This window comes from Dermacentor andersoni, chromosome 6 (genome assembly GCF_023375885.2).
Source record: "Dermacentor andersoni chromosome 6, qqDerAnde1_hic_scaffold, whole genome shotgun sequence".
NCBI classification, from domain to species: domain Eukaryota; kingdom Metazoa; phylum Arthropoda; class Arachnida; order Ixodida; family Ixodidae; genus Dermacentor; species Dermacentor andersoni.
This window is the reverse complement of record NC_092819.1, coordinates 147,501,934-147,527,175: the sequence shown is the minus strand read 5'-3', so window position 1 is coordinate 147,527,175 and position 25,242 is coordinate 147,501,934. Positions and strand designations below refer to the sequence as shown.

The following is a 25,242-nucleotide window of genomic DNA, read 5'->3' as shown; positions in this document are numbered from 1 at the left end:
TGGGTAGCTGCGTAATGATGCGTGGTCAGCAGTCCCGTACAACCACGTAGAGCGCAGGACGCTGCGGTTCTATACATACTGCGCCCGCCGCGGAAGGTTAGATAAACACCCACGTTAGCACAGCAGAGAAGTGGCTACATCAGGCGGCTCGACTGATAAACTGTGAGAAGCGTCATCCAAAACATGCGGAATTATTCTCCACTTCCGGCGGCGTTTCCTCTTCTTCCTGTTTAAAAAAAGAAAAGATGTTCATCGATGAATATTTTCACAAACAACGGTCAAGTTTGTTAATTTTCGCTTTTCCTTCCTGTTTGGCTGTTGCCTTGGCTCTCTGCAGATCGCTTAATTTTTCAACTCCTTGAGACTCTTGTTTCCAGTTGTCAATTTTGCACGCAGAGTGCTGTACAATTAGAGGAAAGCTAGACGAGGTAACGCGTGACAGTCATATTGCTTATGGGTTTAACGGTTATTGCACGGTCTGATGAGGGACGCTGTTTCGCATTATTTTATTTTCCACCTTATCTAAACCATATCATGGGTATATGGTTCCGAGGATATTCCAGCGCCGCGGCGAGCCGTCACTCGATGAAGTAATGTAGCAAAAGGAAAAGCTAAACGCACTGGCGTTTTCTCCGGCCGCAACTCGTTCCACGAGCATACAGACCAGCTGACTACGAACCGAATCCCTTTCCTGGTCCCTGGATGAGTCTAAACAAAGAATATTGCACTAACGAAGCAAGAGCGATGCGCGTTATCGTTGAAGAGATGGTGACAACTGAACTCATCTCGAGTTAATCACGCGGGAACCGAATCGACGAGAAAACTGGCCTTCACATCCCAGGAGATGCCGATAAGTACCGCCATCCAAAAGGAGTGAAAGAAATGACAACCATTCCACTCTGTGAAGACAAAATGACAGGGAAAACTGACTACAGTCAAAGCTCTCAAGCGAAAAGCAAAGTGCTTCACCTCCGCCGGGGGTCGGCCCGAGGATGCGACACCAGGCCGACCCGCGGCAAAAGTGAAGCAGGCGGTAAGCACTCCCCATACGTGGGCCGATACCGAAGATAGTGCAATACCGGGCACACCCGCGGCGGAGGTGAAGCAGGCGTTAAGCACTCGCCATACGTGGGCCCATCCCGAAGATCCCGAAGGACGCGTTACAGGTTCCCGAGCCCACACGTGTATGTGGCATTGAGCTTGGACCCTTTCTGCACTATCACCAGGAGCGGCCCACATGATGATTTTTGTCTGTTGACGGACGCCGAAAAAACTACGGTAGGTTAGTCATACACAGCTTGCGCTGTAAAAGGCAGCAAAATGTTGACCGCCGAATAGATTAATTTGTCGGCGCTTTAGGAATGTGTGTGAGGAGTGGTGGCATGGGCGGGGACGGAGGGTATGCCGCTTAATTTCGAGGGGGGTGGGACCCGGCCCCCTCCCCTGGGTAAGTGCCTGACACACAGGTTTTCGCACATTGATTCCCACAGTACGAAGGATCTACATAATTTTAATTAGAATTCTTTTGGGATTAGTGCAACCTGCCATAATTTTTCTAAAGCGAAGCTTTCCTTACCCTTTCCTTCAACTTTTCCGCTATTGCTGCTACTGCTGCTGTTATCGCTTTCTTGCACGCCGGGGCTGGAGGTCGTTCACAACGTGTATATATGGCACATGGAACTGGAGGAACGTGCCGTGCAAGTCCCTACTTTCGCACCAGCAACCTCTGCTGAGAGAATGTGCTAAGAATCTCGTGGGGGGCTTATGACGCGCAATAAATGAACATCTTGTATGATTTACGGTTTAAAAGTGGCTCTAGTCCAAGAAACAATACCGGATGAAGGGGAATATGATAGGAATGTGCTATAAGAAACAGTTTTTTTTTTCTTCAGCTGCTGCTTGCCGACACTCCACCAAGACGTGGAGAAAGGCAGCCTCTCACAACACCTACCACAGAGGGGACGCACACCACCAGTCCGCAGGTAATGGACACCAGACTGGCAGGGATCAGGCATTTTGACTGTAGGAAATACAAAAGACGACCTCGTATCATTTTCTGAAAAACCTTACATACGCAGCTTGTGAACGCTATCGGTTGGTAGCTTCATACCGAGGACGGGTCTTTATCGTGCTTCAAAACGACCACACATTACCAAATAGGGAACGCGTACACCACCAGTGAGCAGGGTAATGGGTACCACAAGCATGTCCTATTCTCCGTCGACAGAACATTACATCAGCTTGTCGCGCTCTTCTTATCGAATGCCAATTTCGCAGGTGTGGATTGATTGCTATTTATTCGATGCTTTAGCGTCCTAGATGGATTGCCAACGTTTCTCAGCCTTTTAAGCAAGAAATGCTTCAAATCTGTGGGAGGGATAGCTACGGTAGAGTTACAGGCTCCCGTTTTTATGGACGTAGCAAGTTTCCCTGCAAGCATATTGCCCCCTATACCTCTGTTCCCTGGCACCGAAAGTCCTGCAATATGTTGGTTAGATGCATACACAGTACACAGGTCACTGAGTACTGTATTTTTATGTTTCCATAGAGACACTAAAGCTCTTACTACGCTTAGAGAATATATATATGTAACAATCTTTGTAGTTTTCATGTATTTATGTGTATTACAGCCTAGAATAATGCGTAAGCCTCTGCAGTAAAGATGTTCGTCTCTGCGTGCATAAAATTGCTTTCTCAAAAGGATGGCCCGACCACCGCGTAAGATGAGCCATTATGTGACTTTGATGTGTCAGCCTAAAATTCGACTGGAGTTCCAGAGAGTGCATACGGGTGTGCATATCTAGGGCCCTGCTTGATGACTTCCACAAGCGACTTGTCGCATTCTATCAGCTGCCACAGCTATGGTGATAACAACCGTGTTGGAGCCATCAGTAGATGTACATGAAGTGGCACATTCATTTCTTCGCTCGACTTCCTCACATGTAGTGAGAAAGGCTTTCTGATTCAACGTCAATGTTGAAATAATGTTGTATAACATTGGTGTTCAAGATTATAGTGCACTTTGCGGAAATATTTGAAGCTTGTATATGTTCTTTGCAGGTGGAGTGACCTCTGATGGAGTGCTACGTACAAAGTCTGCGTAGGACTTCTGCTCAAGGCATCTGTGGTCAGGCAAGCACTTAAATCGTGAACGGAATCCAAAATCTTCAATCCACTCGCACCGGTCGAGTGATACACAGCGCGGAGCCATAAAACAGAAGTGACGGTACGAGGCTCCTGCACAGGTTCATTAAGCAATCGCTGTCACTGCCTCATGTCGTGTGCGCATAAATGTTAATTGTCATTGCTTTTGAACATTTGGCTTTCAGATACTTAATATGTGGAATTTAAATTAAAAGTAAATTTAAAGTAAAGCATGACACCTAGAAATTTCTGCTGTTTGTTCAATGGTGAGCGCTGACCACGGAGCTGGATACTCTGCTCTGGGACAAGGTTACTCATACTTGTAAAGAGGGCGCATGAGCTTCTCCGGAGGACACAGGAGCCCGTTTCCTTGATTGTTACGCGAGGGCAGCGGATGCTGTTGCTGCCCCCTTTATCCGTCTGTGCGCACTGCACACAATTGTTTTCTGGGTATATTAATTGATTCTTGAAACAAACATCTCACAGCTTGCTCACTTAACCTGCCGCAGCATGCGCCTTCCCTGTGAGCGGGCGGGTTTGAATTCAGCAAGGTTTTCTGCAGCTGCGTATCGGCAGAGCATGCCACATGCTTTGTTTTTCTTTTTTCCAGCTTACCTGCAATCACCTTTCCACCAGGGAATTTTGTCTTCCACTTGAACAACCCTTCGTTTGAGAATTGAACGTTTCTGCTACGTCAATAATAAAAGCGGTAAAAGAAGTTATAGTGCATCATCTATAGTAATATCGCTATAAGATCTCGTGATAAGGAAGTTGATTCTTTAAAGTGATCCCAATTAGCGGAGGCTAGTTTGAACCTTGGAGCATGTGGAGGAAATTCGTGTTGCCGTATTAAGTTTAACATTACCCGAGAGTGGTCATCTCCAAAACAATTTCTCATTACACTGCATTCTAAATAAGGTAGAAGGACCGCAGAGCCAATTGCTAAATCTGTTGAAGAATATTAATCACAATAGACGCTGTATCAGTTGCTCTTTCTCAATAAAGAGGCACGCACCTGATGTTACAAGAAAGTTTTCAACTATTCGGTACCTCGTGTGGCACCGCGAGTGTCCTCAGAGGTTGTTATGGGCGTTAACGACACTGGAGATAATGAAAGGATCTGGGAGCTGGTGAATGGGCGGCTGTAAAATTTCGTTTTACTGAGTTGATATTTGAGCAGAATGTAAATGGAGCAAACGGCTATCAGCTGGTTAAACAAAACTGCTCGCACAAATAGAATCTTTAAGGGCGTCTGAAGGGCAAACTGCTGGCAAGCAACAGACTTATAGCTACAATTCAGGACAAGGCAGAAGCGTGGTCACGGTCTTTACGGAAAATTGCATACTGCGTGAGAAAGTTCGACCATGTAAGTTTTAAGTGTGTTTCTTGCACAAAGCACCTTCGCACGTCATGCTTCAGTACCAGTCCTCATCATCGTCGATCCGGTCCTCGTCCTCCACGTCCGACCGTCGTCGTGGTCGTTGTCGTGGTCGGTGGCGTCGGGGAAGCCTTCGCGAAAAACTTGCAAAGCAGAACTCTTCTGTTCAGAGTTCCGCGCTGAGTTCACCGTGGAGAGACTCACGTCGAACCAGAGCCGGTCACAGACGCAGCAGCTGTGCCCGAACTCTGTGCCGAAGAATGCGCGCTGGGAGCGGCCGTTCGCACCTTCCATGAATTTGCGGGCACGGCGTTGGAAGTTCACGGTGACGCGCAGGCCTGGAACCGGTTCCTGGCGGTGGTGGTGGTAAACATTTATTACTTGAGCCTTTTTACTTGAGCCTTGGCGGGCTTGACGCTGGAAGTTTTCGAGCAGCCGCAGGCCGGGATCGCTTTCTCGGCGACGTCGAGCGTTCAGGCGCTGACCCTGGCGTCCCATGGGCTGAAACTCGGGATCCTCCACTCGGCGTCACCTCTTCTCAGCCGCAGCATCCGCGCGGTGTTGCGGATCAGCTCGGCGGCGACGCATCGCTTCTCGCTTGGCAGTACGGCGCTCTTCCTAGTAAGCCGCTTCTTCTTCGGGTGTCCGGACTTCGGTCTTCCCATGGCAGCAGCATGTACGCACGGAGTGGAGGAGCCGAGAGGTGTGTTGCCGCGCCGGCTGTTCCGAGCTTTTACTTGCCTGTGAGGTCCCGGCTCCGCCCAACCAAAGCCACCTAGAAAAAATATATTCTTTTCTAGGTGGCTTTGGCCCAACGCGCGTGGGGTGCGAGGAGGTTACGTGGCTCGGTGCTCACGGAGATGGTTGCTATGCATCGCGAGGCGGCGCACTGCTGGGCTGAGTTTTCTGGTAACGCTCCACGGCGGAACTAAAAGCTTAAACAGATTCATTGTTAAAACAGGCCGGCCTCCTGCAGGCGCTGGAAATTCTGGTCTATACCAGCTAGTGGGGGACGCCGACTGCAGTAGTTATTTCTATCAGCACCCATTGTCGCCCTATATATGCTCAAAGCGCTTTGTGCCGTACCTGTAACTGTTAATCAATTTTCGGTTCAGGTTCGGTTCGCACTCAGGTACGTTACGAGAATACTGCTTCGGGTTCAGTTACGGTCAAAATTTCGGTGGAGGTACGTTTTCTGTTATCGTACGGGTTGAGTGCGACACCCTCTTTACCACATATCTTGCATCTTCAGAATCATGAAAAGCGTAGAGCTTCAGAACTAACTCAGTTTTCCGCACTTCAGTGTGTTTCATTAAGTTCACAGAGTGTAATTAACTTCGTGTGAGAATTCTCTACAGGAATGTCAAATAGCAGAACATCAACTCATTCATGTCTGGTATACGTGGAAGGAACTTATCTAGCCACTTGAAAAAGCTGCCTGATGTAGAACATTGGGGGAAAAGAGTCGCGGTTTCGCCAGAAAGGCGAAGCATCGATTGCGACAGCAAAATAGTGGACACGATCTAAGTGGATAATTACTAAGGATAGTAGATTTATCTACCGTATAAGGTTGTTAACATAGGCATACTAACTAAACTATCAAAGATTGTATAACGCGCGCACGAGGGAATATCACAAGCACATCTCACTCGATGACTGCGGAAACTCGCCGTCAGAGTGCTGGAGTTAGGAAGCTCGGCAGCAGCAGTGAGCGAATTGACCTTCCTGCTGCGCCTCACGTCAACGGGACCTAACCCCCGTATTCAGAAATGCAACTTAAGTTGAAGCCCATACTTGACTTGATCTAAGTGACGCCTATCGTGAACGCGTCGAAGGAAACGCAGTGAGCGTCTGTGGGCACGTTAACACCAGGCGTCATCTAAATAAAGTCAAGCATGGGCTTCGACATAAGTTGCATTTCTGAATAGGGGGGTAAGTCGTGGAAAGAGAGTGCGTGGTGCACTCTGTCCCCGTCGCAGATTGCGTTCAAGATGCAGCGGCCCGGGCGGGCGCGCGCAGCCGCCCAGGCCGCCCGGAGCAGAACGCGTCCCCCTCCCGTCGCTCGGGACCTTACATGCGACGTTAGACGGCGCGCTTCCTCCCCGCTTTCCTCGCTTGTATGCGCAAGATTAGGTTGAGATCGCCGGCTCACCCTCGCACGCTTTCACTTGCACATACAGTACACGGCGCGCGGCAACCATTGTATCGCCCTTGGACTTCACGCCGAAACTCACGGCGACGGCAGAAATGCGCTTGAGGTGTCCACGTAATTGCCATCGCAATAAAACAAAGTGAACCCTATATATGACGACATACTGGGACCGCAAGAAATCACCCCCGCCGTCTACCTTCACTGAAATGTACACCGCGTATTGAAACTAGCGCAGGTTCAACCAGAAGTACTCAAAATATATGTGACGTGTTAAATATCACTTTCTTCAACCTTTTTCCTTTTGATGCAATCCTTTGGCATGCATAACTGTGCATACAATGCCTGAGAAGGATATGAATCAACTGGTGAAATACCGAAGGCACTATACGGATCTATGATAAACGATTGCAACTTCCGATAGGTGCGCTATGTATTAGCGAACATGTTTTATTGTCGCAAAAGGAGAGTTTCGACGCGTCAAAAAAGGTTGGCACTTTTCGCGCGGCGTCAGTGGTGAGCTTGAACTGCAGTGAAAGGCTTCTGAAAACCCTCCCACGTGTTTCACAATCGAATTGCAATTTATATGACCCCACAAGGAGTTCTTCGAGCATAACAAGCGGCAAAAGGTCATAAAAAAGACTTTCTCATCTGTTAGTTCACTGCTGAGGTTACGGTGAAAACTATTCTCAAGGCGCTTCAGGAAGAGTGAGTGCGCGATCTCTAGGCCCACCACTGTAGATAGCAATGATGAACCAATGCACTTCTGTTTTTCAATGAGCGCCTCCGTGGACGCTACAGAAAGCCACGACCCGGTTTCTTTTACACTGCCGTTAGAATGGACAGGCTGCTTAGGCTCGTCAAATGCATGGAGAAGGAGAGTAGCGAACAGTGAGCCCAGACCTCCGAAGAGCATGCCTGGTGTACCGCGTGTCGAATACACAGGGCTCGCGAGCACCGCCATGACAAGTTCGGCAGAGGGTTCGAACGAGTCGTACGTAAAAGGGTAAGGGGTGAAGTTTGGGGCCATTGCAGACAAGTATCCTCGGTGCTCTCCCATCAGGAGGTCACTCAGACACTCACGCACTGCCAACCAGAGCCGCATAAAAGATGTCTCGCTTCGAGGACAGTGAATGTAGAGGGTTTCAACCTTTTGGGCGTCATCGAACAGATCAGCTGGCCACAGGCGAACCACGGTAGATTCGAGCCGCTGTGCGAAAAACTGCCTGCTCTCGAGGTCGAGCCACGACAGCTGGTTGACGGCATCCACAGCGCCTTGCGTCACGGTCTGGAAGAGCGCGCTGACATGTTTCCTGCCCATCGTCGTGAGACGCGAACGAACGTAGAGAGCTGCCAGGATAGGGTTGTAGACAGCGTCGAGTTCTCTCGCGCACAGCAGAGTGATAACAGACGATGCTTGCTGCTTGTCCCTCAAGATGTCTTCGAGAAGCGTCCTGTCGAGCATCAATGAGTACATTTGGACGACCTGCCATGATATGTCCGCCAGCACGTTTTCGTCGCCACTGCCCGGGATGAACGCTCTGAGCGTATCTAAGAGGTCTGTGTTTGCGATCAGTACGTCGTCCAAAGGCGACAATGGCTCCAGAGGGAAGAGGTTCTCGCTGAGACTTTTCACCCAGTGACCTCCTGTCTCGTTCCATGTCTGTTCGCTGATGTTTGAAATGCGGAATATCGACGGCTTCACGTAACCAGTGAATATAAATCTAAAAAGCATGGCGACGCTGTTGCCTTGCGCTTCGGCGCTCGATTTGATGAGATCTGAGACGTCATGGTGTGGCTGTTGGCCCTTAACGAAGGAGTAGATGAGACGCCAGTACCTGCGGGTGAGTTAAGTGTCCCTGCATTAATTTCTTGGTGTGACCAAGACATAACTACAACAAAGGAGCCTAAATTGTACCAAATACTTCAGACACGAGTTATGCATCCAACTGCAGAAACTTTGGAACTCCTTTTCACATTACCATACACGGCAAAGTCAGAGGCTGCAGGTTTACTTCTCCCGACGAAACACGGCTTTAGACCGCGGTATACGGTAGATATTTATCGGTGGGAAAACTATAAAAATTATTTCAAGGGTCTTGCGTGCCATAACCGCGATCTAATTATGAGGCACGGCGCTGTGGAGGGGCTCCGGATGAATTTCGACCATCTCTGCGGGGTCCTTAATGTGCCCCCAATGAATGACACATGAGCATTATGGCATCTCGCCCTCACTACAATACGGTTGCCCCGGCCTGTACCGACCCTGCCACACCGCGCTCAGCTGTGCAACGCCGTACCGTTTCGGCGAATACAAGACAATGAAGTCACGTCATATAAACGAAAAGTTTATGAAGCTGTGCGTTCTTGCTCATACTGTCACGTGGTAGTGACGGTGAAGAAAGCAGCAAAACTGTGAATGGCGATACTAGCGTTTTATTGGGCGAGCCTGTGCCCTAACAAGCAAGTTACACTTAAAGCACAATTTCAGCGGTGAATACAGTCGGCGATCGTCGGAAATCTGATCAGCGGGTCAAGCGCGTCGGCTTTTATGCATCAGTCCTAAATGTTCCAGAAAAATCGCTGGGACCCGCGCGCCTTCCACAAAGTTCTACAGCATTCGCGTCGCGCATACATGCATTCAGATTACACAAGGTTCGGGGACAGACAGCGGTTGGAACCATCGATAACATTCCAGAAACTTCCGATACATGCAGGCGCGTCCGGCGCTGCGAGATAACATTTGTTAGGCGGTGAAACGTGATCGCCCGGTAAACAAGCACACGCGTCAATATTTAAGCATACATTGTGCACAAAGGCTCTTGAAATAAAGGTACAGCGCACTGGAAGCTGTTTTCTTTACGCATAATATATTTTACCCATTATCAATGTTCCTTTAGCAAAACTTAATTGAATAGAATATTAAGAACTACACTCTCGGAAAAACCCGCCGCGGTTGCTCAGTAGCTATGGTGTTGGGCTGCTGAGCACGAGGTCGCGGGATCGAATCGCGGCCACAGCGGCCGCATTTCAATGACGGCGAAATGCGAAAGCAGCCGTGTACTTAGATTTAGGTGCACGTTAAAGAACCTCAGGTGGTCGAAATTTCCGGAATACTCCAGTACGGCATGCCTCATTATCAGAAAGTGGGTTTGGCACGTAAAACCTCATAATTTAATTTTACACTGCGGAAATAACTTTCGGCGACGATTACGATACTCGCCGATAAAAATTTTGGGCACAGCTGTTTAGGTCCTTTCAATTCGCGATATCTTGTGGCAAAGATTTCGATTCTGAACGAAAGCGGCGGCGCTGAGCCTGTGCTCGGGAAGCTCGTTTAGCAGCAGCGGCAGGCGAAGCATTTCCGCCGGTTGCGTCCTTGTTGTTCAGGAAGAAAGGAAGCTTGAACACGGGAACGAGTGACTCGCGCGGCGCGCATTCTATAGCGGCGGCGGCGGCGCCGCAGGCGAAGTGCATGCGCAGTGGATCCGAAGCACACGCAGCGCTTTGTTTCCACTAGAGTGTACTAGACTACATAGTTTCCACGCTGACCGCACGCCTGGTCGCCACCGACCATGGAGGAAGGAAAACTAAGGAGAGGCCCCGTCCTCTCCGCGCGATGGGAGAAAAGTGTGGAGGAAATACCGTATAGGTTCTCTTTGTTGCAGTTTTTTTCTTTTCATTTTGCTGTAGCGGCCATGCTTTCGGGCCACAATGTCGGCTTTGTTATGGTTCTGTGCGCGCACACGTGTTGCTCCGTGGGCTTCGTACCGTGGCAAAGGCGCCGTGTGGGCAAGTTTGCGTTAGTCTCCGTGTTTTGTTGCGCTGTGTTATCTGGATCGTGCTCTCCCAGATGTTGCTGTGGCCAGGTAGGACAGGAGGAACTAAAGCTCGTGAAATGAACGCGCATTCAACGCTGCAAGCAATGTACCGCGCCACGGCAATGGCAACGGACGAAGGAATATCCGCGGGAAATTTTGCCCTTCTCGGCGGAATCATGATAACGCCCCATCGCAGGCCGAAACCGATGCGTTTCAGAATCTGTACAATGAACGCCTTGGAGGTCAGTGATTCCTGGTTTTGACAGCGCATGGTGCATTTGCCGCGCGTAGAACGTACGTTACGCAAGAATGCATAGTCCTTGTTTAAGAGCATTCGTGTTCAGTAACAACTTGCTTTTGTGCAGGCATTAAAACACATGTTGCTCAACTGTTGCTTGTTCCTCGCACTACTTGCGACAGCACGAAGTCTTTTAAGCAGAGCGCGTTCGAGGTTCATGCACACCTGCGCAGGTGTACCACAATACAAGCACTGATAGAGCGCTACGCAGAACATGTGCATTTTGCTGCCCTCGGCACCGTGCGCCTGCCAGCCGACGCTTCATCCTGGAAGATGGGATAGAAGCGGCTGCTTTGACTTAAGGAACGAATCCTCCCTACCGCAGGCGTATCTTATCTGTGCGCAAGAGAAGCGCAGGGAAGGTTAGCGGATGCGCTGCAAGAGTGAGCAAGGCTCCACAGAACGTACTGCGAGCACATAAAACGGTTGTTCCATGGTCCCACGTAGGACGGTTTTACGCGCGCACTGCTCTGCACCGTACGCCGGCGATCGCAACACTTTGGTTCTGTGAAGCTTCACTTACCGTGGGAAGAAGGCACATCAGGTCGCAGTCAATGAATCTAAACGCGGAGTCAGAAATGACATTCTGCCTCCTCGCCGACGCGCTGTCATAGTGATGCGCGACCACCCGAAATTTGTTCAATAAAGCACGACTATAACTCAAACCACAGCGAGAATATGTGTTTGTGCTCATATACAAATGGATCGCAAATGGGTCGATGTGTCGTACGTCTGCAGTGCACTGTTGCAGTGCAGTGAGAATGCGTACATTTCTTTCGTATCACCAGACGCCTTGCTCGCAAGACCGTCTGAGAGCCCCAGGAAGCCCAAGCAGAGAAAAGTAAGTAGAAGGCAGCGCTAAAGGTGACCTTTAAAAAAAAAATACGGAAGAACTGGGCAGCGGCCTGTACCTGTGGTTGATGAGAACAGCTCAGTTGGGTGGCCTTATAAAGCATGTTTAATTTCATAAAAGCCGGTAAAAGCAGCCGTTTCGACCTCACGGCCCAATTTGCGAAGTTCATTACGAACTTCTTTCAGCATAACTTCGGCAACGGTAATGCGATGAGACATTGCAACATCCTTTGGTTTAGGATTGCTGCGGAGCGCGCGCGTCTGAGCAGCCCGGTTGCGCGCAGCGCGGCGTGGTTTCGCGAGAAATGTAAACAAGAGAGAACTTGCCCGGTATGATTATGGCCCCTTAAACTTCGTAAAGTAGCGACACTCTCCTCCTCCGCCTTCACTCCTCCTCGTTTCTCATCTCTTTCACGCTCCCTCCTTGACCGTGGCGCCTCCTACACTGCTCGAGCGTAGCAACGGCGCCAACATGCGCTCCACGCCACTCCGTAAACGCTTCTCGAGCAAAAATGGTGCTGATGCACGGCGCGAGGGACGACGTGATGCTATTAGGCCAACAGCGACGCGGAGTCGGCCTCGGTCAGAGCGCGCGAGGATGAGGCGGCATTCTTCAAAGCGTGGCACTACTTTACGAAGTTTAAGGCGCTTTAGGTACGATGGCGGCATAACGCCACCTTCCGGCTTCACTTAGTGAGTGATGTCAGGCCCCTCCTCAGTTTTCCTTCCTCCATGCCGCCGACACTCCGCTTTCCTCTTCACCTGTTCGCCGTAACCTCCTCCGCATTCCGCCTCACGGTTCTGCTGCAGCCTCCCCTCCACTTTCCTCGTTGCCCCTCTTCGCTCTCGCAGATTTTTTTCATCCCCCACTGCGCACCGCGTTCGCTTTGATGTTTCGCTGTGCTCGTTCGCTCGGTTACAAGTGACGCCGATGCTCGCCGAGGGAACGGGCGCCTAGGAGCTGGGCTCTAAAAAGGTCCTTGGAGTCACTATCTAGTTGGCATAGCACTCACTACCTTGGTATATCTGCTGTTGGTAACGGCAAAGTAGCATTACTGCGTAAAATATAGTCACAGCTAGTACTCAGCTCCCAATTCGAAACACAGTTATCACCACAACGTACAACGTTGCTATGCTGCAACGCATTTATCGGACTTGCTGACATAATCCATGGTGGGTCTGATAAATGTGTTATAAACTGGAAACCTTATGTCCGGTGGTGATCACTGCGGTTAAAATTGGTAGTTCAGACCCATCAGTAATAACCGACATTGGCGAGTCGTGAACGGTGGATGATAAGGTATCGAATTGAGCGAAATGAATCCGTACATTACACTGGCCCAGGACTCGAAGAGCGCTTTATGATTTCTTTTTTCGACCACATTGCTTGCGTAGTGTGTAAGCATGGTAATGTACTCTCGAAAGTAAAAAACAGCTCGACATGTTCTCTTATCCAACCCGATTTTGAGATTCTGAACGAGATCTGCCTCAAAATGATAGAGTCGGCTCTAGCGCTAGAGTGGCCTCAATTGTGTTTTACCCGCGGCATAGCGTAACATTGAAGTGCTTTAACAGTGCTCAGCGATTCGAAGGCTTTGATTGAACCGCACGGCGGCCGGCGTTTCTAGTTCCCCGGGTGAGCGATGGGTGATCGCTGGCTGGCCAAACGCAGCGACAATGTGCTAACAAAGGCTCTCGCTTTCAACGTGTACAGCACTAAATTAGCTTGGTTTTCCCAACGCGCAAAAGTGCCGGCAGCCGTATAAGAAAATAAAAGTGTGTTACAGAGACACGTGGCACTTTTCAGTGCGAACAATGCGGCAAGCATTTCAATACCACATGAACGTCGGATACGAGATAAGTCAATTGCCATACAGTTGTACGTGCTACACTGTGTAACGTAACGGGCATTCCTAGGCCAATTTTGTTTCGTTTCGAAAAACCAACCAGGGTCAGCCACCAGCGTGCTCGCAGTAGTTGTGGAGCAGGAAGCAAAATGCGTGCGTGTGTGATCTTATAAAACAGTCTTTTATTCACGCTTTCCACATCAGCCAATGCAAGGTTGGTTATATGCTTCGGAGATGTCACGCACTACAGCAAGAACGCGGGTAAACTACAGAGTGCACTGCATAGAAGTACGTTGTTAGGCATGTTTCACACATTTCGGCCAGTAGAAATTTTATGAGGTAAGCGGCCTTCCACAAACACCTGTTAGATACCTTACGCTCGGAATTTGATCTCGGGGGTATGCCAACCTTATCAAAAATAAGGTTGCTTTGGAGAAAAAGTTAACAGAGCTATACTTTGTCAAAATCCCCTAGTGTGAATATATGGGACTCCCAAGAGTGGCGCAAAATGTCCTGTGTGTTCTAGGTGGTGCTGACACGAACGCGGCAATCTCACGGATGCGGTGTTCTACAGGCAGGAAGGTGTTGGGTTTCGTCAAACTACACCCTTCAGCGTCGAATTACGGAGCTTGCCATCTCACTTCCATACTCACATATGTGCTCTTGTTTGTAGATTCATACGAACGCAGAATTAGGAATCCTGAAGCTTATGCATTGTGCGAGCATCTTATGTCTCTGTCCGTGGTGTGACGTTGAGAGTGAACTTCTCTGGACATCATTGAACCGGCTAGACTGCAGATTATTTTCGAAAGTGAGATCCTTGGGCTATGGCCGTACGCGTCGATGGCACAGAAACCCCGAAAGCGTTATTGCACTACCTCAATCCGACAGGTCTTGGCGACAATCTATAGACTCGGTGCGCAACACTGCTGTCTCTCTCGCGTCTCCCTCTTATCGTCCCTGTATAGCCTTACGCCAGTGTAGGGTAGCAAACCGAACGTGCGTCCTGTTAACCTTGTTGCCTTTCCTCTTTTGTGTGTGTCTCTCTCTCTCTGAAACTGTACACCAGAGGCCTCATAATCATGCCAAACATTCAGCTGAGTGTATTCAAGGTATTGGATTAGGATCTGTGGATCTTCTGAAGGCAGACAGCGAAGATTTAGTTGACGCTATATGCCTTGCCTTAGATTGTGGCCTCTCGTAACGGTGCATTTCGTCGTCCTCCATCACACCATACCGTATCTTTGAATAATAATAATAATAATAATAATAATAAGCTAGGTTTACAGCTTGACGGGCTCTCGCCTCCCCGATACAAATACATGACTTTTAGAAAAGAAGGCAAACAGTACAAGCATATCAGCACACACAATAAGGAATATCATAATGCACGAACAAACGCCAACTTTTACACAAATGCACAAATCCATGAGAACAAAGTGCTGTGCATAATATCATGTCACACTTTCAAAAGAGCATCATCATCACGATTATTACTGTTATTAGTATAACTATTTTTATTACCTACATCCAGTTCGCGGCTTTCCATAATTACGCGTGCAGATTCACTGCCCATACATATACTAGTGTGACGCGTTTTGTTTGACCATGACATGTTGCCCCTTTGTCGCTTTAATTTGTGCGTTCCCTTGTAGTTTATGTCTTTGTACGTGCTATTAAAAATGGCGATGAGGTTTAGTTTATATTTCGAAGCATTAGTTATGCTCTAGAACATGCCAATTTGATTTTGCCGCAACTGTCAGGTCTTTGCAATACAAGTACTCGGAACGCTTCGGCAGACGTGGCAAAAAAATATACGCGCCTAAGAACTCGCAATAAAGGTTATTATTATTATTATTATTCCAACTTCACCTGCTCGCCCCACATATATCACTAAGCGCGGCTTGCGCACCGTGGGAAGCAAATCGAATCTCAAGGGAATTCAGAAATGCAGGCGTACTTCTTAAGTTGTACACATTCCTCTGCCGGCCATTGCTAGAAGAGATCGCTGTCGCCTGGAACAGTGCTTGCCAATCTAACAAAGATCGTGTGGACAGAGTTGAGAATAATTTTGTCTCCACACAGCGATATCGGTGATCGAGGCAGGTTGGCCGTGAACAACAGCCTCGCTCTGAGTCCATGTTCGGTCTGAAAACCTGGACTGCAGACGCATCAAGGCTGACTTGACCTCCTCATTCAAGCTTCTAAATGGTTTCATTGATTGTAAAGAAATATTAAATTATCTTACTATAACAATTACGCGCAACGTAACTATGATGTCTAGCACGTTAAAGAACCCCAGGAGGTTGAAATTTCCGGAGTCCTCCACTACAGCGTGCCTCATAATCAGAAAGTGGTTTTGGCACGTAAAACCCCATAATTTAACTTTGATGTCTAGACCTTCCCTCGTACTACTTCTGGTGTCTCAAGGAATCCCTCGGGCAGGATTCTCACAGACACTTGCCCGCTTTCGAAGCAGCACTCGACTCTGTTTCACAACTTTTTCGCAGACGTTACAATCAATGTTGTTTTCGAATCTTGTACTGGAGACCGTTATCGTAAAGAATGAGTACATTTTATTCATATTTATTGATGTATACCGGGTGTCCCATGTAACATGAGTTTAAAAGTTTCAAAATATGCAAATGCCACAGCTGGACAGGACCGAGGTAATGTGTGCCTTTGCTTCAAGATAGATACTATTTTGCATCTGGCCTAATCAAATAATTAGGCTCAATTAAGTAATCACCTTCGCTAATAATATAGTTAGTTGAAAAGCGTCAATGAGAAAATTGTAGAGCCACATGAAAAGCTCCCGATACAGCTTTCTGTTGCATTTGACATTTACCTTGCTTGGTATTACAAGGGATCTTAGAATACTGTTTCGTTGTGTATCTTCCTAGTGTATGCCTATTCTTGCCCGGAATAAGCCACAGTTGCCTCAATCGAACGATGCTAGTTCATGTGCCCAAAGAGAGAGCTAAAAAGTATTAAAGAGAGGAAGGTGGAGAAATTCATGTAACCCGGCAAATATTGCGCGATTGGCGTTTTACCGGCTGTGTACGCATATATTATACTCATTTTTAACGTGCGCCAGTACTAAGATGAGTAGGTTGTTTCTGGGCATGTTAATAAGATTGATTGGTTGATTTATTATTTGTAAAATCACTGTGCGATGCAAAGAAAACGATGGAAATGAAGTATTAGTGTACCTCGGATACTGGTCAGTCGCCATGACGTATTCGTGCATCGTGACGAACAGTCTCGCCTCGCTCTTACGACCCGGCAGTAACAGGAACCGACGGCCGCCGGGCACGAAAGGGTGCTTCAGAACACGGATGCGCAACCACAGCGACATCTGCCAGTGGAGCGCCAAGTTGACTATCACGCTCGAGGCACTAACGTTGTTCGGCGGTGGTTCGGGCCACGACAATCCGCGGTCCGAGAGAAACCGCCGGAACAGGTTCCAGTCTTCTACACTTGCTCCGCTGTTGTTGACGCAGGCTCGGTACATGTCCAATGGTTTCTCCGCCACGGGCATGTGGAAAACGCTTTCGTGCAGCAGTTCCTCCAAGTCGTTCAGCCACCGAATGCTGAGGTCGTCGAGCGCAATGCGGAGAACCGACGCGAACCGGGGGTCGGGTTCCCACGTGGAGCAGACGTAGTCGTGGAAGTCTTGGCACGGGTCGATGCTCCGGTTCAGGCCATGCGTGAGCAGCGACGCATGGCGGCGACACTCACTGGTGTCGCACCACCCCGACAGCGCCCCGAGCAGCTTGGCTTCGGGCAAGAAGAAGGACAGGATCGTGCATGCGAGCACCAGGGTAAGCGCGAGTACAGCTATGATGGCGAGTCTTCTTCGGTCGTCGTACCTCTGGCCATCGTGGACGGGACCGCTTGAGCCGAGATCTTGCGTGTCCTATAAAGGACAAGAAGAGTCCTTCGCGCACCCTCTTTGTGCGCGGAACTAGTACTGCTCAAAGAAGAAGCGCATTCTGGTAAAGTCCTCGCCGACTTTTCGTCAACGTTTTCAACAGGAATGGCGTCATCGATGGCGGCGAGTCGAATCAGTGTAAGAAAGCAATAAAACTGCCAAGAGCTACAACAACCACTCCATTACCGTGACGCAGCTAAGTGAAATTGTGTCAATTGAATTTTTTGATTATTTTGTCGTCCACGTTCTTTAGACTAATGTATCGCGCGCGATGCGATTTTTATTCACGTTTCATTAAGAGACAGGTTACTTCTTAGCTCAGAAAGTTAAATCTTGATCCTAACCTATTCTCATGGCTCGAGCATTTGCTTCTTAACCCTGCCCAGTTCGTTGTATCTAAGAATCACGTTCTTCCCCTACTCTGGTGAACTCTGAACTCTGGTGCCCCCAGGGATGAGTATTAGGCCATTTTATCTTTCTAATATTCAATACTGGTTTACTTAACCGTGTTTCTTCCAACGTTCTACCTTTTCCCGACTACTGCGTTAGTTTTGAAAAATTAGCGATGAATCGAACGTTACACTCTAAAAACATTTACACCCTTTGGGGTGTATCTCTGCCACACAACGATAATCGTCATCTGCCTTGCTCGCGTTTCCTTTCTTGAAAACGCCGCGCCCGCTACTTTCCTGTCCGTAATGCTATGTCATGCTGATAACGCACATGTCGTTCGTTACTGGGAAGTACTGGGCTCGCAGCGTTATTTAATTTTATATTAAAACTTTACTATTCTTCGCTTTTCTTTTTTACAAAAAAAACGTGAGAGATTGCAATGTTATTCCTATCAAATAAATAAAGATATGAGTGATAAATATCAATAGAAATCTATCCAAATATTGAATATAATTTCATCAAAATTAAAAATTGATTTTTAGTAACAGCCAATCATTCAATATATTTAGTATTGATTTCTTCACATCAAGAACCCCTTGTAAAGACTGGCATAGCGTTGAAAAATAGCAAATTTTTGGACGCTACGCTTATCATGCCATCGAGTATTTTTATGGTGGTTCTGTGCTTGATTTTTAAGGTGCTATTGTTTTATGTCAGTTCGCTTATTTAGGGTAAATTCAGGGTGTTCACCAGCGAGTAAAAGTGAATAAAGATATTCACCTTTTGTAATGCCTCGGCTATTAACTGTATTCGACTCTTCTTTACTTCTGCCAGCCTCACAAACTTATGCTAAAAATATTAGCGCATTCTTTAATGTTAAACCCGAAGAAATACTTAATCACTTTATATTCTCTGGCATAGGATTTATTTCAATAACATTGTTATTTTTCATATTTTATTCGCCGTAAAAATTTTCATAAATTCTACAACCATTTCAGATAAAGGCACGTGCTTAATGTTCAATCTTAAATCTTTCATGTTGTCAAAAAAACTCTTTATCCATTAAAATTATTCTTTTTGGTTTAATACAGTTAGCTTTCTCTGAACGTGTTGGATCTGTTCTATCCATGATTAAAAAACGTAATTGGAATTCTTCACCATCTTAACACACGTTTAAAATTTTGCGCAACTTACTTCCTGATTTTTTATGATGGATTTGATTAATTACATTTTTCCCTCATAATATTTCATTACTAAAAATGCCTATCGCTTTAACTATTTAACTTTTGATGGGTTTGGCTACTGGGAACCAAACCCATCAAACGTCTCAGCAAATCTTCCTTCTTTATCTGTGATCGCGGCGCAAGAGATCACGTGTTGGGCCACCACTCGATGCCATCACGGATCGCTCGTTTGCCAAGGGCTGGCTGCGTGACCTAATGCTCCCTCCTATATTTTAACGCGACAGCGTTAAGGAGCTCGTGTCGCAGAAAAGCCAGCGTCGGCGGCGTTGGCCGTGAGCGAAAAATCCCGGAAGGCAATTCATAAATAAAAACAACTTGCAAGATGGGCTGGGTGGGAATTTAACCAGGGTCTCAGGAGTGTGAGACGGAGACGCTACCACTCAGCCATGAGTTCGATGGTTCAAAGCGGGACGAAAGCGCCTCTAGTGAATGCAGTGTTGCTTTAGAAACGTGCCGTAGAAAGTTATACTGCGGTGTATATCGGTAATTATGAGCATGTAAATTACAGAAGTCGCAGTTAAATGAGTAGCGAAGTACGTTTCCGCTACATTTTTTCTGCGCTTGGCGCACACGCACAGCCATATTGCGGCAAACACAGAAGACCCCCTCCTCTCAATGTACGGCGCTGCCCCGACAGGTGGCGCGCGACTCGCCCGCTTCTCCCCTTCGTCTCGTCAAGAGCATGCCGGCTGAATGAGTGGGCGTTGCGAACAAGGTGCGATAACGCTATCGTGTTCCACTCTTGAAGGCGAAGCTTAAGCATCCTCCAATTTTTCCTTCCTCCATGATTGCGTTTCTGCCCGCGCCGCGCGAGGTATGCTGGGATGAGTAGCCAAAGCGGTTCGGCGCGGTGGGCGAAATATGGGAACGGAGCTATTCATGCGCCAGCAACGTTGGAACTCGCCTGACGGCGCCAGACACGCCGGTTGCGACGTATCGTTGGAATATAGACGCCAGTTGTTTGCCACCGTGACGTTGAGCAGCTCGACGTGTGCCCGCACACGCGTTACGTCGGAGTGCATCTACTGCTTTAAAACAAACCTCCCGGACGACGCGCGCTACTATGGCGCCATCTCGCAGGCATCATCGTTGCAATGCGTGGCTTGCGCAGCAATACGCTTGCCTGCTCTCCCCTTCGCCATACCCTTCTCCTCCGCTTTCCGCCTCATAATACCGTTGCACCCTCCTTCTCCACTTTCCTTCTTGCGCTCTCTCCGCTCACACCGTTCTTTTTTCTTTTTAATTCCTCGCTGCACTCCGCGTTTGCTCTTTCATCCGCTTCGCTCGTTCGCTCGGTCACGCCGGGAACGCCAACGATCGACGCAGAAACGGGCGCCTAAGAGCTGTGCTCTAAAAGAAAACTTGAATACATCGGCGATACATCTATTAGGTCATGATCATTTTTTCTTTGTTGTCATTAGGTCATTAGGCAGGCGATTGCAAGGATATTTCTCTCGTGTTTAAAGCCAAATAGTTTTTAGAGATGTTTGGCACGCGCATCAAGTGGCAGTTTTCTTTCCCCCTTCGTGACGGCTACCGGTTTAAGACCCCGTGACTGCACCGCCTTCAGGATCGGCCCACATTTCACAGTCCTGCCCTCGCAGCAGCTCACGCTACGTAGAAGGTGTGTGACATTCTAAAGCCTTCATGATCGGCCCAGGTGGAACAGGGTTTAACGGTTCGTCGTCAGAGTACAAATGCCGTCGTGGATTTCGCCTAGACCATGTGACATAGACATAGGTACGTACGATTGTATACCGCTCAGTAGTAGATGACATCGCAGCGTGCATTTCTGTCTCATTTGCAGATCCAGCATTATGCACGAGTAGAATCCAAAAAGTTGACGCGTCGTAAACTTGCGTCCAAACAGCCGCGTTGAAATATTGCCGTCGGCGTCATTTATAGGATGGTCGTCATCGTTGTCAGCATCTTTCTGCTGTCGTCACATTTGCGCTCGCCTGACAAAACACAACTGCTAACCTTACACAAACACGTCGGTCCATGCACTTGATAACGGTTTGCGGAAACCCAAACAATGCCGGATAATCAGTTTGCAGCAGAGTTTTTCGCATAACGTTGATTCCCACAGTGCTTGGCCTCAGCATTTTTTTTTTTCGCTTTTTGTGCCACTCACACAGCAATTTCCTGTTGTTCCTAGCCGCTCCGCCCTGTATAACTGATGGCCTTGAGGGTAAAATAAAGAACAAGAATGTGGCTGTCGCTGAGCGGGGCACAGTAAAATACGATTTTGGTTTCATGGCAACAGTAAGCGCTGCAATAAATAAAGAATTATCAGAGCTCAAATTAAAAGAGGCACTTGAGATGCTCTATAAACTTCACACAAATACGAAGCATACGAAGTGCTTGCTTTAGCTACAGCGTTTGTGGAATGTGCACTACTTGTTAATGGTTAAAAAAGTACTGGAGAGAACCGCAATTATCCAGAGTTACAATCAGACTACACCGGTTTCATTTGTCGCAGTAAGCAGACGCAAGTTGCTCGAGATTTTCCTTCGCACTCTTCATAATAATAATTATTATTATTATTATTATTATTATTATTATTATTATTATTATTATTATTAAGTTCGTTCACATCACACTTACATAATAGCCCCCATAAGCAACGCTCCTAGTGCGCGAGGCTGGGCAGTTGGCAGGTAGTACTAATACGTGTACGCAACCGATTAATAGAACACAAAAAATAAAAACAATATTGCAGCAAAAAAAGAAAATGGCCGCCGTGGTTCCTCAGTGGCTATGGTGTTGGGCTGCTGAGCACGAGGTCGCGGGATCGAATCCCGGCCACGGCGGCCGCATTTCGATGGGGGCGAAATGCGAAAACACCCGTGTACTTAGATTTAGGTGCACGTTAAAGAGCCCCAGGTGGTCGAAATTTCCGGAGTCCTCCACTACGGCGTGCCTCATAATCAGAAAGTGGTTTTGGCACGTAAAACCCCATAATTTAATTTTAATTTAAGAAAATGGGTTGGGTACTGGGATATGGGAAAGGCATGCATGTACTGTATCTATGAGGTAGATTAAAAAGAAAGACATTAGCATCGAAGATAACCTTGCAATCAGGTTCGCACAAAACAAGTTCCAATAGGTAAATAAATACAAAAAGGTGCATAGTATAAAGCCGTCTTCTGAATGTGCTCCGTCATTGTATACATGTTTACAAAATCCTGAAGGGAAATTTTAACAAATCTGGGCATTACTTATCACCCGTGACCTTAAAGATGATTTGATTTGCTTAAACGATCCTGTGCTCTCGTTATTATTCAAATTATATAAATTAGCCTTCACATAGAAAGCACGAGTCCTCTTGCCATAGTTAGCGTACATACGAGGTACAATATGAACTTAGATTAGAATAATGAGAAGCCGATGCGACAAGGTGCACCGCTATAGTGCAACGTAGATCTGTGATGCTCCTGCACAAAGGTAACAAGAGGCCGCGTGATAAATTATTTTTGCAGAAGCGATTAGTACGTATTTTTTTCTAGCTGCGTGCTGATACAGTTTATACAGAGTGTAGATAATGGCATGTGCGTAACAGGCGCCAGAATTGAGGAACTGGCTCAGAGGGTGAACGGTAGGAGTGCGAATTAGCTCAGCCACTACAGGACACATTCTAACAAAGTCAACTTTAGCGCACAGAACGAGAAAACATGCGCAGTCGTGAAAACTATGTTTGAGAGATGCGAAACAAGGTAAGAGATCACCTGAGCCGGCTGGCTAGTTGAAACAGATGGAGACGTGCTGAGGGGACGCGTTACCAGAGCAGAAGCATTCTCCCTCCCTCCTTTGTAGCTCTCGTGGCAGGCATCATCCGGGAAGCCCAGTGATTCGCGTAGGAGTTGCACAGCAGAAAGATCCCGGTCCCTGGCGATGCGTTCACTAGCCGGCCATCGCACACCGAGACGTTGCCGTGACGACGTTGGGTTCTCCAATTCTTGAGGATCCGCTGGCGTGCCCATTGCTTTGACGCTTGACACGTACAAGATGGCGTGTTATTTCTTCTTCTTCTTCTTCTCTCGCAGCGCGTGCTCGCTGGGAAAAGTCGAACTGTTCGCACTAATTACTCGTGAATGTGCCCAACAAAACTCGGGGCAACCTTTCTATCTTAGAAATCTTTCTATCTTTCTATCTGGTTTCTCTCGATTTCCAGCTAGTGCCAATAATGTTTTTCTTTTCTTTCTGCTCCAAAGTGCTCTAATAAAAAAAAATAATACAGGGACAACGTTACGCAAAAAATGCAGTTACTGCGCATGCAACAATTCATAAAATTATAATACATGAGAGCCAAGCCTGTATGGTTCTCTAGGAGATTCGCATACTTTCCATAGTTCCACTAATTTATGAAACACAGATCCATTTGCACTTTTTTCCGCTGTTAGCTTGGCACCACTCTTTGAATAAAACGCATCACCCATCATTTAAAGGAAAGTAGGATAATACTACCGATTATCACGTGAAAACATGTGACTTAACATTTAATACAGATTTCTGCCTTTGGCAAGCATGTGATGAAAAAAATTTCATTGAAACGTTTCCTGTCTATACCAGTGTTTGGTGAAATGCTGAAAATCCAGAGAAGTAGCCGGAATCTGAATCCGCAACTATTCGCGCTGTGTTTGCTGTTGAGAGAAGTAATTCAGAAAATGACGTTTCTAGAAAGGGAAAACATAAAAAAAAGAAAACGCTATTTTTCAGCAAGGAAACCTGCAATAAAGCTTTACGTTTCAGTCAGAAAATAAAGCTATGAGTTCGGACGTCAGACATTCATTTGACTCTGAACTCATTTACTAGTGAAGACCAGCACTGTAGTGAAGATCGCGGGGAATAGCAGCATTGTTGTGGTTTCTGTTGTTCCAGGCACGTAACGAAGGGGGGGCCCCGGGGGGGCGCGGCCCCCCCCGGAAATTAAGCGCCCCCCCCCCCCCCCCCCCCTATCAACCCACGCCACCACTCCTCATACACATTCCTAAAGCGCCGACAAATCAATCTACTTGGCGGTCAACATTTTGCCGCCTTTTACAAGCGAAAGCAATGTATGAATAACTTCTGTAGTTTTTTTGGGCATCCGTTAACAGAAAAAATCATCATGTGGACCGATCCTGGTGATAGTGAAGAAAGGGTCGAAGATCAATGGCACATACCCCTTTGGACTCCGGAACTTACAACGCGCCCTTCGGAGTCTTCGGGACGGGCCCACGTATGGGGAGCTCTTAACACCTGCTTCGCCTCCGCCGCGGGTGGGCCTGGTATTGCAATATCTTCGGAATGGCCTACGTATGGGGAGTTTTTATAGCTTGCTTCACCTCCGCCGGAGTCGGCCCGGTGTTGCACTATCTTCGGGATCGGCCCACGTATGCGGGATGCTTAACGCCCGCTTCACTTCCGCCGCGGGTCGGCCCAATATTGCATTATCTTCAGGCCGACCCGCAGCGGAGGTGAAACACTTTGCTTCTCGTTTGAGAGCTTTAAATGTCGTCAGCTTTCGCAGCCATGCCATCTTCACAGAGTGAAATGGTTGTCAATTTTTGCACTCCTTTCGGAAGGCGGTAGTTATCAGCATCTCCTGGGGTGTGGAGACCAGTTTTCTCATCGGCCCGCGCTACTAACTCAAGGTGAATTCAGTTGTCACCATCTGTTGTAGCAGGCAGGGCGTAGTTTACTGTTTTAATTATAATATTTTATTTATAATGTCCAACAAAATTTTTATCCGACCATCTATTCAACGATCACGCGCATCGCTGTTGCTTCGTTAGTTCAACCTTCCTTATTTAGACTGATCCAGGGGCCAGGAAATGGAATCGGTTCATAGTCAGCTGGTCTGTATGCTCGTGGAACGAGTTGTTGCCGGAGAAACTGTCAGTTGCGTTTAACTTTTCCTTTTGCTCATTATTTGCTCTAGTGACGGCTCGCCGCGACGCTGGCAGATTTTCAGAACCACATATCCGCGATATGGGTTAGATAAGGTGCAAAATTAGATATTGCGAAACAGCGTCCATCATCAGACCCTACAATAACCGTTAAACTCATAAGCAATATGACTGTGACCCGTTACCTCGTCTGGTTTTTCCCTACTTGTACAGCACTTTTCGTACAAAATTGGCAACTGGAAACTAGAGTCGCAAGCAGATGAGAAATCAAGCGATTTACTTAGGGAGAAA

The 25,242-nt window shown here is 47.6% G+C and overlaps 1 protein-coding gene across 1 annotated transcript; it reads right to left on the bottom strand.

Annotated features, from left to right (window-relative positions):
- Positions 1-4,552: 4,552 nt before the first annotated feature.
- Positions 4,553-23,043, bottom strand: LOC126523397 (neprilysin-1-like). The gene is made up of 4 exons (XM_055066728.1): positions 22,789-23,043; positions 16,702-17,408; positions 7,498-8,509; positions 4,553-4,873 (listed from the first exon to the last, which is right to left on the bottom strand). The coding sequence occupies exons 1-4, from the start codon at positions 23,041-23,043 to the stop codon at positions 4,553-4,555; spliced, it is 2,295 nt and encodes a 764-aa protein (XP_054922703.1).
- Between the last annotated feature and the right edge of the window lie 2,199 nt (positions 23,044-25,242).